The sequence below is a fragment of the Calypte anna genome, chromosome 7, assembly GCF_003957555.1.
Source record: "Calypte anna isolate BGI_N300 chromosome 7, bCalAnn1_v1.p, whole genome shotgun sequence".
Taxonomy (NCBI): Eukaryota; Metazoa; Chordata; class Aves; order Apodiformes; family Trochilidae; genus Calypte; species Calypte anna.
Window position 1 is genome coordinate 12,587,381 of NC_044253.1, and position 16,227 is coordinate 12,603,607.

At 38.9% G+C, this 16,227-nt stretch overlaps 1 protein-coding gene across 3 annotated transcripts in view; it reads right to left on the bottom strand.

The window, feature by feature from the left end:
- Nucleotides 1-580: 580 nt before the first annotated feature.
- The window catches only part of RALB (RAS like proto-oncogene B), a 46,591-nt gene continuing 30,944 nt past the window's right edge, over nt 581-16,227 (bottom strand). For all 3 annotated transcript variants that reach the window (XM_030454005.1, XM_030454003.1, XM_030454004.1), the window contains exons 2-5: nt 8,708-8,864; nt 7,435-7,643; nt 4,512-4,689; nt 581-2,452 (exon numbers count right to left, since the gene is read on the bottom strand). In XM_030454005.1, coding sequence (XP_030309865.1) covers nt 2,333-2,452; nt 4,512-4,689; nt 7,435-7,643; nt 8,708-8,821 — 621 coding nt within the window. In that variant the 5' untranslated portion in view covers nt 8,822-8,864 and the 3' untranslated portion in view covers nt 581-2,332. The remainder of the gene's footprint in view (nt 2,453-4,511; nt 4,690-7,434; nt 7,644-8,707; nt 8,865-16,227) is intronic.

Sequence of the window (16,227 nt, forward strand, 5' to 3'; positions counted from 1 at the left end):
GTACTTTAAAACTAAAGAGATCAGAGGTCAAAGCATGCAAAAGTGTCTTGAGCCAATGCAGCCAAGCTGCTCATTTTGAGCTCTGCCCTGTCCATTATTCATATGGCAAGGAAAGCTTACTCAGTTTTGTTAAGATCTGTTTTACAGTCCACCTCATAGGGGCCTGACCTAGATAAGCTTGTGATGTGAACTCAACTGTTGTTTATCCTTTAGGTTAATTAAGGACTTAACCTTTAGGTCTCAGCTAAAACCAAACCTAAGTGAGCTGCCTTCCTTCAGAAGCAGACATTCATTTCTGGTATGCACAATGTGCACTCAAAAGTCATGGAAGCTCAAGAGAAAACTTTGCTATGTTATAGCTCCAAGTGTCCCATTAAGTGCTCAGGTTTTAGCTTTAGGTGATACAGCCCAAGTGACACGTTCTATAAGCCAGCAGACTCCCAGCCTTTCCTTCAAAACTGTATTGTCAATTGTATTGTCAATTAATTATACTGTTAAAAGAGAAATATTTTCAGAATTGGTTAGCCAATCTTTCTGCACATACAACATCAACACAGAATGAATTTAAACTTGACAAGAATGAAGATTACAGCACCTTTTATTTAGTAGTTTCTCCAATCCCATGAGTTGCCTGACAAGTTGAACTAGTTATGGAAGACAATGAGTTTGTGATAAGTCCCTGTGTAACCTCAGACCAACAAAAGTTCCGACATCTAACAAACCTTATTTATGAAGGTGGAATGCACACCAGCAATCTAGTACATGTTAAAATTGTTTTTCAAGCTCAAATTAACAATACTAAGCACTGAACAGTATTCTCTATTCCTTCACCTCAAAAGGAAAGTTTGTTAGTTTAGTGCTGCAGTGTGCTTCACTGCACAACCACATAGCACATTCTTTTGACCAAGTAACTGTGATTTAATTATCTGGTTAACAAGCAAGATTCAGTCATTACTTTAAGTCTCTCTACTCCTTCAAAACAGAAGACAGCCATAATTCATTGAGACACTTTATAACCCATAGATAGTTACTTTCCACAACAGTGACAGAAATATTTTGTTTGGCAGCTGCACCCAAACTGCATCAGAATGCTCAGTTCAGTCATCTGACAACCTACTGAGTACTGACTTCCATTTCTAGGCAGGGTTTTTTTGATCAATACATGACCATCATTGCGTATCTGGTACAAAATTCAGCTCACATCTCCATGTGCTAGCTTGCTGTGCATCAGAAACAGTACATATAAAATAAACAGTGAGTAACACACATGGCAACTGCTTAACTTCATTTGCTTTTTGACACCACAGAACTCACTAGCCAGATAATCATTGAGAGGTAGCATGTATGCTTCACCTATTATAAGACATGATTGTGTGATGTGACCCACCCTTACTCCAAAGTTTTCATCTGCACCAAGACAAGATCCAGATATTCCCACTTTTCCAAAATGTTTACAAGTGTTCCAATATAAACAAAACCAATGAAATCAGCACTTTGATTTTCACTATTCCAGTATGAGGGAAAGGAAAGATGATGGATGTAGAGTGAGTGTAACTGAGTCTAGCCACAACAGATGAAAGAAACCCAGGACACATTAAGGAGATGGTAACATTATTCCTTTTGAAGAAAGGCTTAGTCATTTCCTCACCCCATCTAACTAATTTGAGGATGCGGGGAATGCATCTTGCCAGTATTTAATTAACAATTTTTGCATTGTTCAAATAAGTCTGAATTGAGTCCATAGGCTTGATTCATGAATGCTGTATTGACTAAACAGAACATGGCATTAAGTTTGGTTTTGGTTGACTCTTACTTGTCAGTTGCTATTTTCTGGGGAAGAAGTCAGCAGATTTCAGTGCAAGAAACACCAGTGACCACTAACAGAAGACTGAGACTCAAACCCTTTACCAGATGTCATCTAGCTTTTCTGCAGTTTGCAACATCAAGGAGGGCAGCAACAGTAGGGGGGAAAAAAAAAGGTTGAACCTGAACAGCTGTGCTTGTTAAGGCCAGTAGAGGTTCAAGAGAAACATACTCAGAAAAACACTAGAGTAAACTAGGAAGTTAATACAAAAGTACACTGTATAACCAAGCAGAAGGATTGTAGTTCTGAAACTGTTTCTAGGACTAGGCCCATTTCAGTTTAAGTTGGCATTGGTTTTATTGGATACCAGAAATGGTTTCAAAGTTCTGTTTTCACATTCTGAAGGCATGATATGCAAAGCAAAAGATAAGGGAGTCAATACAGACTTCCTTTCATGAATCCAGCCCTATATCCTTAGTGGTATCTCATCCATGCCACCTGTAGATAGATATTTAGAGTTCCCAAGTATCACAGTAAACAACATCTTTCTTTAAAGCTTTTCTTGTTCTTGCCACTTTTCTTGCCATTCTTGTCTTTGTTTTCTGACATTTTCTTTGCTCTGATTTCTCTCATTAAATCAAAGAATACCTAAGAGGAAAAAAAAGAAAGATTAAACAAGATCTGCTACCAGAAAGCAGATAAAAGCTATTGTATTCAAGAGTAAATAAGGATTTATCACCACACTGTACTCAATAAAGCAGAAGTGAGTCTAGACAGATCCCAGTAACAACCCCAATGTGAGAATTTTGTACCATGTCAAGCAGTAGCAAGCAGTAGGATAATCTTACCTGGCTATGAGATCATTCAACAGCCCCATTTTAAAAGCTTGTTAATGCATATCAGTCTTGCACAAAAGTAGCACTCAAGAGTTTAGGGGAACATTTATCTGTGCCTAGCAAACATTTCCAGGGTCATCACTTAACTATGCAAAGCATTTCATCCAGTCCTTTCCAGGTAGTTACAAGCACACTTTGCTGCAGAGTATTCTGCCTTGTTTTATAACTACAAAGTTGCAACATTCAAGTGATAGTGTTAGCCACAGAAAATTCTCAGACTACTTTATCACAAAGTCATTACTCTGATGTTTTCTCCAAAATTTTAGATTATTTCAGCCCTGTATGCCTGATGTCTAGGTACATTCCATTTAAGATGCAACAGCTATTTTACTGTAAAGAGTTATTACGAAAAACTATTTTTAGTATTACAGAACAAGACCTCAGTGTCACTCTTAGAAAGTTAGGTTTGTTTTTTTTTTTTAAATGGAGAACTACACAGGTCTTTTATACTTGAAAACAAAATCATGCTATGAAAAAAATAGTTTCTCATTAAAAACCTTTAAGTATTTTAATTTTGCTGTCAATGCACAATAACAATGGCTGAGAACTTGTCTTAACATATATAAAAGAATGCTTGCATAGAGGATAACCACTATGTTGCACAAGCTAGCTAGAGAAGACCTATGAGTGCAAGTCTAGATCACCATGCTAGTACACTCTGGACACAGCTACATAACCCTTAATCCCAACTGATCAGAAAGTTACTCTAGGTATAAAACAGGCTAGGCATTTTCCAGTCACGAGACAGCTCATATGCAAAAGCAAGTCTAGAAATAAAATGTTTTACTACATAACTAAGTTTATGCATCTGACAGTCTCACTTTCCAGTAGCCATCCACAAATCAGAATTCTTCTTTACCCAATTTAAATTATGCTATGTCCTTTATAACAAAGAGGTCTTAATTCAAGAGTTTCATATACACTCTTAACCAAGAATGATAGAAATAGCATTCCTACAAGGTAATTTATGCACCAGTAGCATTTCCATTAGTTAAGTAATATAGACTAGAAAAACAAAAGCTATCTACAGGAACTTGGGAGTACAGATAACTGTAAGTGTTCTTTGTACAATTTGTAATCTTTAAACAAATGCAAATTACCAAGCCACACCTTCCGAATCCTTAGGAACACTAATTTCAGATCATCTTCTGTGGATCTGTGAAGTAAAAAGGCACCCTCTTCTTGAAGAGCCCCCACTACAAACACAATGAATGGGAAGTCTGAAACTGATTTTTGCCTACTGGGCAAACACTCCATTGTCATAACTCCTCTCTTCTGGAACAACCCAGAATCACCACTGCAGTTAATGGAAGAAGCCAGCAGCATAAGCATGCTGAGAGTGACTGTCCTAGACCAGAATGAGCAAGTTAAAATAGGACAGGAACACAGCAAGAAGAGCTCTTCTCAATCCTAAGTAGCCTTGACATAAAACAAGAATTAAATTTTTAACATTAGCCACACTGTAGGTAGCTTTGTAGGCAAGGGGGAACAATTTTTAAGTGCCTATAGCTTTCTATTTATTGCTGTTATAACAGGACAGAACCTATAAACATAATACACCAAAAGCTATCAGTGCAGGTACAAACAATTAAAACAAGAAAGTAACATTAACTTGTATCAGGACTCTGGCTTCACTAAGCTAGGGATTTCCTTTAGTATACACATTCCAGTAAATTCATTCATTTTTTCTTATAATCCAGGCTTTCAGAAGCCCAAATGTGGATTTGCTTTTGTTCCAGCAAGAGTCACTCACCTACTACAACAAGCAGTAACAATCTAATAGTTCATGTTACAGAAGTAACTTGTCTTACCTTATCTACATTCGCTCTGGTTTTGGCAGAAGTTTCTACATACTGCACACCCCACTCCTCTGCTTTACTTCTGGCCTCTTCTACAGGCACTTGTCTGCGCTCTTCCAAGTCAGATTTGTTTCCTACTACCAGTAAAGGGATTTTATCCTCTTCAGCCTTCACACGCAGGATCTGCTCCCTAATGCATCAGGTATTCAAAATAAAAATATCTGTGTTAGTGGTAGCAACAAAACTCCCACCTTTATCCCAAGTATATCAAGTGGTCTGCACATTACTAGAGCTTACAACAGTACTTAACAGTACATATTCCAACATTTGATCACAAACTTTAAAATTGTTCCCAGTTTAACATACTAATGCTACGGGCTTTATACTAATAAAAACCTCGCACTTCCAGAAAGGCACTTGAACCATTTAGTTCATACATTGGCTGTTCAGGCTCTAAGAAAGAATAACTGTAGGTGAGGAAAAGCAACTTGCAATAGGAGTTCACATCTGAATGATGACAAGAGTCCAAGTGCCACATTTGCAAAGTTTCACCTTGGCATTTAATCAACATCTTCAATTTCCAGTCTACATCCCACCTCAATATAGGTCTCAGCAACAGCAAGGCTTTGCTGAAGCAGTAGAGGTGAGCAGGGGAGGGAGCAGCAGAAGTAGGTAGCAGAGATGACTCTTAATGGTTCCTAAACTTTACATAAAGGAGTCACTAAATATTGCTGAACTAAAATGCTAGCCACCTTCTCCTTTAAAGACTAAGAAAAGGTATGAACCACCAGCACTACCCTAGCCATTCTTTGTCATTCTGAAAAGACCTTTCTGCACGTGGGAAACAAGACAGAATGATGCTGCAGGTCAGACTCGGTGTCTGTGTTATTACTGGAGTAAAACATGGGTTGAAACCAGACTGACACATGCTGCTGTCCATCTAAGACTCTGGAAGAACTGCCCCAGTCTACAGTTATTTTTAGATTGATTCATTTTGTAATGAACGAGAGCCAAACCAGGCACAAGCATGGTGCTACACCCCTCATCCTGCTGAGTGACCACTGCTTCAGAGGCTTTTAGCTTCCATCCACAAAACTGGATATACATAGAGAACATGAGAATCTAAAATAGTGTCAACACTGAAGAGGACCTTCTGCTTTTGCATTCAACTGTACCATCACACATTTCCAGATTAGAGGCACTTAAACCACTGAATGCATCAGCAGAAGAGCTAGGGTTTAAAGACAAGTCCATAATTCATTCAGTATTCAACTTTTTTGTCATTTAAGAATTCTGGAAGTTACAGGATCAATAATACCAATCTGTAGCTTAGCCTGTGATGCTGATGACTCATACTACACATTCTCTCCCTCCTTGCTGGTTTCCAAGGAGCTGGTTCTTACATGCAAGTCTAATTAAATACTCCATTTAACTAATTTCAGTATTTTATTATTTCTGACCCACTGGAAAGTAGGAGATGCTCTACCGCAAAGATTTTAGATCTTTATTGCACTGCTTTTTCATTGTTTTACTGTGCCAAAATCTTGAACCAACACACAGTTAACCTAGTTACAGAAGTCTGACATAAAAACCCTACGAACTGCCAAGGAAAACACTTCTACTCAATTTTATCCAAAGCCTTGAGCCTTGGGTTTAACCTTACATTTCATTTGAGCAAAAAACAGGCTGGGTACTTAAGTGTCCCCCTCTCTTCTTGTTTTTTTGAATAGTATCAAACTTTCCTCCATCCTATACTATGAATAGCCCAAGTACTCAGTTTTGTAGTCCTACAAGTTTGACTGTTCAGCTCCTTTAAGTGCTCTATCTAGTTAGAGCAAAGTGAACAGAACAGCTCTACTTGTGCGCTTCCCCACTGCCAGCCTTCGAGTCTAACAAAGGTACAGAATTATTATGTGACAAAGGAATAGTATTTTTATACCTCTTAAAAGACTACGCAGCCTTCTACCATTGTTGGAACACTGCAGTCTATTAAGAATCTGGAGTCCTGAAGTGAGGAGAATTTTCCATAACTTTAAGAAAACCCTAAAAACAGGTGTCCACCTTAGCACCATCATTTGCATTACCAATTAGTACCCATTCCATTAACCTTGTACCACTGGAGCAAAGTGAACAAAATCTGATAGAGATTTTATTCTGACCAACATAAGGAACTCCTAACACTTTCCCTATGTTTTGGCAAATTTACTTCAAGTTATACAGCTGTTCTAGGGAATCTCTGGATTACCTTCTACACTGAGGCAACAGCTATTATCAAGTAAGAGAGTTAAAACACTTGCCCTGAAACATCTGGCTACATGAGTTTTGACACCAGAACAATGGCTTAAACCCCTTGTTTTTCTTACACACTACACAGGAGTTTGTGCTCAGTCTGGTGTTGATTTTTGCATTAGAAGTGCTAATCCTGAGAACAAAAATGTATGTCTTTCTAGGAATATATCTGCCTACAATAGCACTCCTTGGCTGCCAACCCTTGCTTGGCACCAATCCACACCTGAGAGTGGAGGCTAATCCTTCCTTTCCTTAGAGCACCTGCTTCTAGCAGTAAGCAATAGAGTGTCTGAAACATGGCCAAAAGGCAGACTTAATTCCAGAAGTACTGCTCTAAGATAATTAAACTTCACATCCACAAAGACTAAAATTTGGCTTGAATATACATGTTTCAGGAGTCCAAAAATCTGTTACTTGCCTGAAGTTGCTGCTGGCGTAATGTACTCATAAGTTGAATGCACAAGTAGAGCCACAGGCTGGATCCTGTGGTTTATGTTACCAGTTACTGAGAGCCAAACAGTTGGGTTGTCACTTTTATTGATCAAATGGAAATGGACAGAGGGTAAAGAGATGCAGATTTTCAGAAGAGCTGGCATAGCAGCACAGGAACCAGATATTTCCCCTGCTTGGAAGAGGAACTGCTTACCGAAACTCTGCTGTTGCTGTAAAGGATTCGTGCTCTGTTATTGAGAAGACCAGAAGGAATCCTTCCCCACTGCGGAAATAGTTATCTCTGATAGCTGCATAATCCTCCTGTCCTGCTGTGTCCAGAATGTCTATCTGAACTTCTTCACCATCCAAAACTACTTTCTTTCTGTAGCTGTCAGCCTTGGTAGGTTCATAGTCTTCTACAAACTGAAGAAAAGGAAGGGATCAGTGATTAGAATGACTGTCAAATAGTACTGATATTTTTTCATATCCATTCACTTTCATTTCAGTGCAACTTAAGTTCTCCCCAAACCTTTTCATTATTCAATCAACAACTAAGTTCCACTTTTTTTAGGTTTCCTTTAAAAAGCAAATTATTTAAACTCTTAATACACCGAAGAGCCAGTCTGCCTAGTCAAGTGAAACCCTTTTGCATGAAACCGTGTTCAGCAACAATTTAAAGGACAAGATACAGTATAAGCTACAAGCAACCTGGTAACATGGTAACATTATCTAGGTTTCTCTCCAGGAAAAAGAATTTCAGTGTATTTTAGGTACAGCTATCTGAAGTTCATCAGGTGTAGAAAACAGCATGCAACTGCTGAATATGAAAACCTCCTCCATAATTACACAGGCACATACTTAATCCATTCAATATTGATCAGAACCACAAATTCACTGCCAGCTCAACTTGTAGTTCTGTGCTGACAGGGCACATGCAGCACAGGCTCCTTACATTTCCACCCCTCTTAAAGTACAACAAAAAGCTGTGCAATGAGCTTGATTAAGCTGAGCAGCCTTTACTAATGACTATGTCACTTGTTCAGATATTCTTATCACTACAGTATGCAAGTACAAACAATTTCTAAATTACAGGATCATGTGTTCCACCACATACTCATCTGGATTGTCTGATCTAGTTTCCTGCTACCAGTACAGAAGAATTCATGTTATGAGCATGTCTACATCACTCAGCTCAGAATGAGCTAGAATGCTTAGTTCTGAACAAAATTAAAGGTTAGTTCCCACTGGCAACAGCCTCTGTACACTCAGTCAACTACATTACCATTCTGCACGTCTTTTGGCAACTGCATAAATTTTGTCACCCTTAGCCAAAGATGCAACCAGAGGGCACCCTTCCCAGATCACTACATTCTTCTCCTGCCACTCAGGTCATCAGGTCTCTTGCTATTTAGTTCCCCCATCCCACTAAAAAGTTTAGTAAGCTGTATACATTGGTGCTTTAGAGAAGCTGAACCAAAACTACTTACCTCATCATACATAAATTGAAGAGTGAGTGCAGATTTGCCCACACCTCCACTGCCAACCATAATAACTTTATGGAGGGCCAAGGAACTTTGACTCTTGCTCTTGCTGGCAGCCATTGTCCTGCTTGCAACAGATGAAGTGCCAGGCTACTAATCAGTTCTGCAGACAAAAAAAAAAGTTACTATCCATGACACGGGTGACATCATGATAGCATCTCACTAGCACAGAAAAGCAAATGACAAACCCTGCCCAGCAAGCCTGAGGAATGGGCCGTTTCAATGCATTGGCAAGCAAACCAAGCCACTGATGTCTAAAATGTAAGAACAAGGTATTAGAATAAATAGAAGGTATTTGTTGCAACAGTATCATTATTGAAAGTGCCCAAGTTCTCAAAACTATCTGAACAGGCTGTTATTTAGAAACCTATCCTAAGTGACTGCTATCTAAAGCAGTATCCAAAAGAGGAAATAATACACTTTCTCCAACAACATCAAACCAAGTGTTTTTCATTGTTCTTGTTATAAGGTTTTACACCTTTCTAAAATATTTCTTTAATGTCAATGTACCTTAGTTTCAACCTGGAAGCAGAGCTATACCTTAGATCTGCTGATAGGTAGAAAGGTAACTTTATCTCCTCTCTACATAGGTTGATAAAAAAAAAAGCAGAGATACATAGTGAATTCTGGCAGGAACAAGTTGCAAAAGCTTCCAGCAGGAAGTCTGATGACATGGCATTAGCATTTATTTTATATTTTTCCTGCCTTTTGATGCTGCAAGTCTAATTTAATTTTGGAAAAAAATAAAATCCTGCTTTACTTCAAGAAATTCTCAGTCTTCTCTTGATGCTACAAAGCTATAAAAGAGTAAGTTCTGATAAAAAAGTAATAGTTAACAAGCCTTTGTGTCTCATGTAAACCAAATAATTAAATGCTAGAGACGTTTAAAAAAAACCAAACACCATCTTTTTTTAAGAGTAGCTGGACACAGCAATTGTGGCAAACACAGACATCAGGTCCCACACTCTGAACAATACAGAGCAGCAGCTGTAAGAGCACATCAGGGACAAATGCTGAAGTGACTAACAAAGAGGGACGTGTCACTGGTCAGGATTCCTACAGTGAGAAAACCAGAGATGTGTACCCCAGATGTGTACGTGATGGCTATAAGGGAGATGCCAGGATAACAACACTTGTGTCCTCACAGCAGGACAACACAAAGAGCCACAGCTGCTCAGACCCTAGCAGAGTGCTGTAAAGACAAGGGGAGACCATTCAGGGAAGACTGCCATGGAAGTGGCTATATCAGCCTTGATGCATAGCAGTACTCATTTCAGAAGCAACAGGCCTACCTCAACTTTACATGGGTAAGACTACTCCAGAAAGACACTGGAACTGCCACACCATTAAGTTCTACTGGATGGAAATACAAGGCTTACAGTAGAAGTCAGAGTGCTATATTGGAAAAACCTCCAGAATAACTACATGTCCTAAACAAAATTAACTAGGGACTAAGGGACTGTCAACCTACAAACACACAATAGGATTTATTTAGCCTGGAAAGGACCTTTGGATGTTGTTCAGCTCAAACACCTCCTTTAAACTGTACTGCCTGGAGTAAACTACTTTGTGCCCTGCATTTTGAGGTTGACAATTCCAGGACCAGTCTGGGAAACTTGTCCTGGAATACTTGGATTACAAAGATTTTCCCCCCCCCCCATCATGACTGTGTTCTGAAAAGCAACAAATCCAAGTTTTCATTGACTGTCTTCATACAAGAACGAACATGCCAACACAAGGGCCAAGAATTGCCCTGAGGATACCATTTTCAAACATCTCATGCAGGGTATTTTACTCACAACTGTTTGCCACAGACATTTGGTACAGTAATGCAAATTAATAATCTTTAAATGTTAATTCTGAGATAAACCCTGTGAGTGAAGACAGATATATTCATCTGGTAATATTCTATATTATGTTACACAGCTGCTGCATCATCCAGGACACTCCTTAGTACAGAAGTGGGATGTGACAACTCCTACTTCTCAGAGACCACCCTGCTCAGCAAACACACATTTGTGTTGTGGACAGCAAATTCAGCAACTACCCCAGAGACTCCAAACTAGAAGACTGGAAGCTTTGATTTTCAGTTCTTAGCCACAAGAGAGGTAAGAGGGGGAAAAGAACAGAGCTTTCATTGTGAACACAAGACACCCAAGGTATTAAGAGCTACAAATTAACTACAGAATGAAATAGTTTGGAGAGTAAGTGTTACAGCAATAAAACAGCTTGCTCTCAAGTTGTAGAGAAGTTTATTTTGTCCTATTTCAAGAGCAGTCTAGCTCTGACTGCAGTAGATAAGCTGCTTTCTGGAGAAGCCAAGTGAGCCCCAGCAAGTGTTCAGTGTAATTGTGACTGGTTTTAACCTTTGAGTATTCCTTGAACAAGCAGCCTAAGGTTGTTTTAACAGATGTGTTACTTAACATAAACCTTTCAAGTCAAACATTTTTCCGGCAAGACAAACTTAGTGCTGCTGCCTATTAAGGTGCCACAAGTTCACTGTGCTATGCAACTACAATAAACAATAAACTAAAATAAACACTACAATGTTAATTACTAACATCCAAGAAAGAAGGTATCAACTTTCTCCCTGTCAATACAGCTACCACATCTTTACCTGGTCATACTAGAGGAATATCTGCCATTTGGGTAAAATACTGACCAACTTCATCCAGTACAAGCTCATCACAGAGGTGAGTGAAGAGAGTGAAGAGATTTAAATCTTGCGTTCTCCATCCAACTTCAGCACTAGCCAGTAGAAAATGCAAGGTTATCCTTCATACAGTTTTACCAGGCTTGCAACCAAAGTATAACATTAAAAAAAACCCCATCCAATAGCATACAAATTTATAGTTTGATTGCATATAAAGCTAGCCCAGCTCCTAATGCCAAAGCACTTGACTTTCCCTGCAGAGCTGTAACAAGTGCCCCTTGAATCTCAGAGTATCACCACTACATGAACCCTCTGAATATGGGAGTCTGATCACAACACAACTTCTACATTGTTCACCCTCACTGAAAACCCAGAAGCTTCACACAAGTCATCTCTTCTTTGGTGGCAGCAGAGGAAGCATGCCCCCCTTCAGCCCCAGAACAGCCAGGCACTGAGTACAGAACAAGACAAGGCTGAAAACAGTGTGGCACAAGATTGACACAGGTAGTACCAGTGCAGAAGTCCCAGTGTTTACAAGACAACAGGCTAATACCGCATCACCAGTTGAGAAAGGGAGATTTTCGCACAAATACTCTGAAAAAAGAAAAGTCGTGTGAGGCAATTGTTCATTTACTTGCATTTCCAACTCTGCAGCCCAAGAAATAGTGTATACAACATGGTTCAAAGCTCACATCTAACAGTTTCTTTGCATTAAAAAAAAATTCAGAGTGGAAGTTCTCTCCTCAGTCTTCTCTGAGCAGGCAAGGATGAAGTTTCATCGCATTCTGCAAATTAAGCATCCCCAAGGCAGTCAAGACACCAGCATTAACTCATCTGCTCCTTAGAGGAAAGTAAGTCTTGGAAAAATCAGACAGCTCATTAAAAATAGCAGTGTCTAGAAGGACCTGTAATGACCACAGCTGCTTTGAAAACACTAGGCAATATCCTTCAGTTTAAGGTAATGTCAGGGCGAAGAGTTTTAATACATCTGCTGAGGAGATCACTCTAAATAACTGTCCAGACATGTCACCTAATTGTGTGATAAGTATTTCCTCCTCTCCCATATTCTTTACTTGCTGAGGAGTAAACTGTACCCAAACAACAAGATTTACACCCCTCCTGTGACAAGAAGATAAGTGTTCCATTAGTCAGTATTCCAATGGCAGTCACTCAGTCCATTAGATTTCAATCTGTCATTTTACCCTCGGGTTTTACAACATCATGTTGAAATTTGTGTGGGGTCATAAGCTTTAAAAACCCTTCTAAAAGACTTCTTTTGGCAGGGAGAAAGGGGTGGCCAGGGGGTGTCTTCTGGTTACAGTTCATCCTGCTTCAAAATGCTAAAGAGACCCCAGGCCAGAGCATAAAACTTTTCAGGCAATCTTTCATCTTTAAGAAATTCAAAGTAACTACTTGCTTCATCTGCTTTAAAAGATCAAAATTAAGCCACTAACTTGATAACTCTGCATTACTATTTTTTTAATATGTAATAGGTTACAAAGCCATATTCACAATAGGAGCTTTGTGGCAATAGTAAATGATGTTCTTCAGACCAAGAAATTAAGGTTACACCAACAAACAGGTTGGCCACATGAAACACTGCAAGATCTACAAATCAAACTATAGTGGTTACTAAAATGTTTTTTTAATTTTGACTTCTACAGATCTGTACTTGTCCACAGGACTAATCAAACCATACCACCCTTCATTTAAGAAATCTAACTCTGAGCTCACAAACAATGTATTTCAGCCTTCCCTTGTCCTACCTGATCAGACTACAACTTCAGCAGATGCACTAAGGCCTCCTGCTGTAGAGAAATCTGCACAATGTTGTGCCATCCTTGACTGGTCCCTCAAAACTGAGCACTTGAAGGCATTTGTTTATAAACTGCTTCACAAACTCCAGAATTAAGCATCAGCTTGCTATTTCTCCATCCTCTCAGCCTAAACATTGAGAACGTCATTAACAAACAGGACTGATTTACCTAATGCCAAGATTAGAGACTTTTACTGAATAACTACATGTACTTCAAACCTGAACTTTTAGAACCTTCTCTACTTCACCTGCATTAAAAGCCCACAGTTGCATAGTCACTTAAAGAAAGGAAAAGGCACTTGTCACTTCACGAGAGGAACCCATTTTGCTACAGCCCACGCAAATAACATACATGAAAGAAACATGAGGAAACTCACTAAGCCTACCTGTTTTCCAGTAAAGAATCTGTTACTACAATAAAAAATTCTAGACCCCTCCAAAGGCTTTAATTGGAATTGCTTATAGTTCTTCCAGTGCACTTTGGGATTTATAACTGAAATAAAGCTCTAAGCTCAAAATTGCTGAGATTAGTCCTCGTTGTCTCACTGTGCAGCTGAGATCTTTGGACATTTCTTTTCATTGCTATCCTTCCACTGAAAGCAGCCATTCTTTGGATTTTAAAACAGGATTCAAGAAACCCTTTGCCCAATGGCTTGACAGAGGAGCTTTGTTAAACCCTTCAGATACACACTTTTAAAGGAAAATCCGGGCATTCAACCTATTAAAGCCTTAGATATGATGTCATCAAAAGCAAGTACAGCAAGAAAAAGGGTTTGCAACAGTATTTTAGAGATCCTCATTTATCAGAATATTTAGAGTCTTTGAGGTGTTTGGTTCTGTGATATGCTTGCAAGAATGCAGCCATAGAAATTCCCTGGATCACAAAACTAATTAACAATCTCACTGAGCTATGAACTGTGAGAGCTTCTCAGCTGTTCTGAGGTTATCCAGCAAATATTTAAGTACTGAAATTCCATTAGCTTTCAATGGACTGTAAATGTTCCAATGGGTAATTCAACTACAGAAAAAAAATAGAAAAGCTCATTTGAGATTGAAGGGTATATTTAATGCTACTGGAAATTTTAGGATACTCATACTAAAAATAAAAACAGTACTCTATCTTCTTTTGCTGTGTCTCTATCGTACCTCTTGGCACACCTCCAATTATTGGTTTTCAAGCTAAACAGAGACTATGATGTGCTTGGCAGAAATTCCCAACTGGGATATGCTTATATCCTTCCCCATGTACTGCTGGGTGTTTCTACCTTCTCCGTTATGGTTACAGATTTTTCTGGGCCGTGTTAAATCAGATCAGGGAATACATTCAGCTTGAGATATCTCACAGAGCAGGTTGGTGCAGCAGTTTCACATCCTCCATTTTTATCACCCAATGCTTCTATTACCATCCTCTCTCCCTCACCCCTGGCTGTTCAGGACCATCTCCTCCTGTAGGAGAGTCACTCAGCATGGCTACACTTACATGCCTCAATGCCAGTGCTGATGTCAGGGAAGAAAAAGTTTGTACAACCGAGGCCACAGAAAGTAGAATTTTAGCAGCCAAAAGGTTACTCATATTGTTGCAGAAATGGGAAGTTCCCTGCTCTTGTCCACACTATGCTCCTTGAGACATGCACTGGTGCAGCTGACACCCTGCTGCAGTCTGGGCTGAGCACTAGACTGAACCCCAAGCCCAAGATTTGCTTTTGGTAATCAGGAATTTTCTGTCTCTGTCCAAGATCTATTAGTAGACTTGCAGTTGCAAAGATAAGGGCATAGGACAGGAACTTAGGAGTGCATTTGGAAAACTTAATACTTTCTAATATCAGGAGGAAAAGGAAGAATATAAAGGATCTACCCTACTTTGGAAGCATGGACTTACTACACAAAGACTATCAATATTTTTCTAACACATGAAATTATGTAGAATAAGATCACGATGAACAGAGGACTTCCAAAGACATTGCTACTTAATCTTTATCCTAGCAACCAACAAAGTTTAGCACATTGTTCTTTGCAACAGGTATAGCTCAACTTTGACAACCCCACCTTTCAAGGCTACTTTCAGAGCTGGGTCAGCAGAGCAGTGATCTCCCGTAATTGTGAAATACCTGTATATACTCAGTATATTATTCCTCTACCATCCTTAACAAGCACCGCCCAACTTTGCTTATGAATTTTTAGAGATGTTTCATTATAGCTTAGAAAGCAAATCTGACAGCAGAAGGCACTTTCTTCCTAGATAAAAGTCTTAAATTAATGCCTTCTCACATCATTCAGAAGAGGGCCATTCTAGATTATTTGTAACAAATAAATAGACAATATCTTGCAAGTTAGCGTGAATTTCAAGGTTGCTTTGAATAATCTTAATGTCCAAGGAAAACTGGAATTAAATTATATCCAAGTCTACAACAAGATTGTATACTTTAATGCAACCTTCAGAAATTCAGCCTCAGGAAGGACTCAATCTGAGCATCCAAAGAGTAATAATTTAAAGTAACCCTTTAAACTAAAGTCATATCTCATGCTGAAGTGAAATACAGGCAAATGCATACATATCTCTGTTCCTAAGGGACTTAAGTATGGGGAATTTTTTTAGAATTCCCTTAGAGATGAGTTACTCAGCTATTTTTTTCCATTTCTGATTAGCAGTTTAGTGAAGAATGGAAAAGTTTGCCCTTAAATAGTACTCCTAAGAAACTGCAGCACCAAAAAAAACCCAATCACTTATATCTATGTTTAACTAAATAAGGTTGCAAAGGTAATGATATAAAGTTCATAGTCTCCACAGCCACATAACTGTATAAAGATATTATCCTTGCATGAGGCCATCACAACAGGCTACTGTTCTCCAATCATGCAGTCATATAAAACAAAAGTATCCTTTTAAATTCACAGAGGTTGTACAGCAACTGGGGCCATGTTTAATAGATATCTTACCTGTTCTGTTTTTTTAAGGACTTGGACATTGCTTTTAACAGATGGTGTACACCTTTCTTC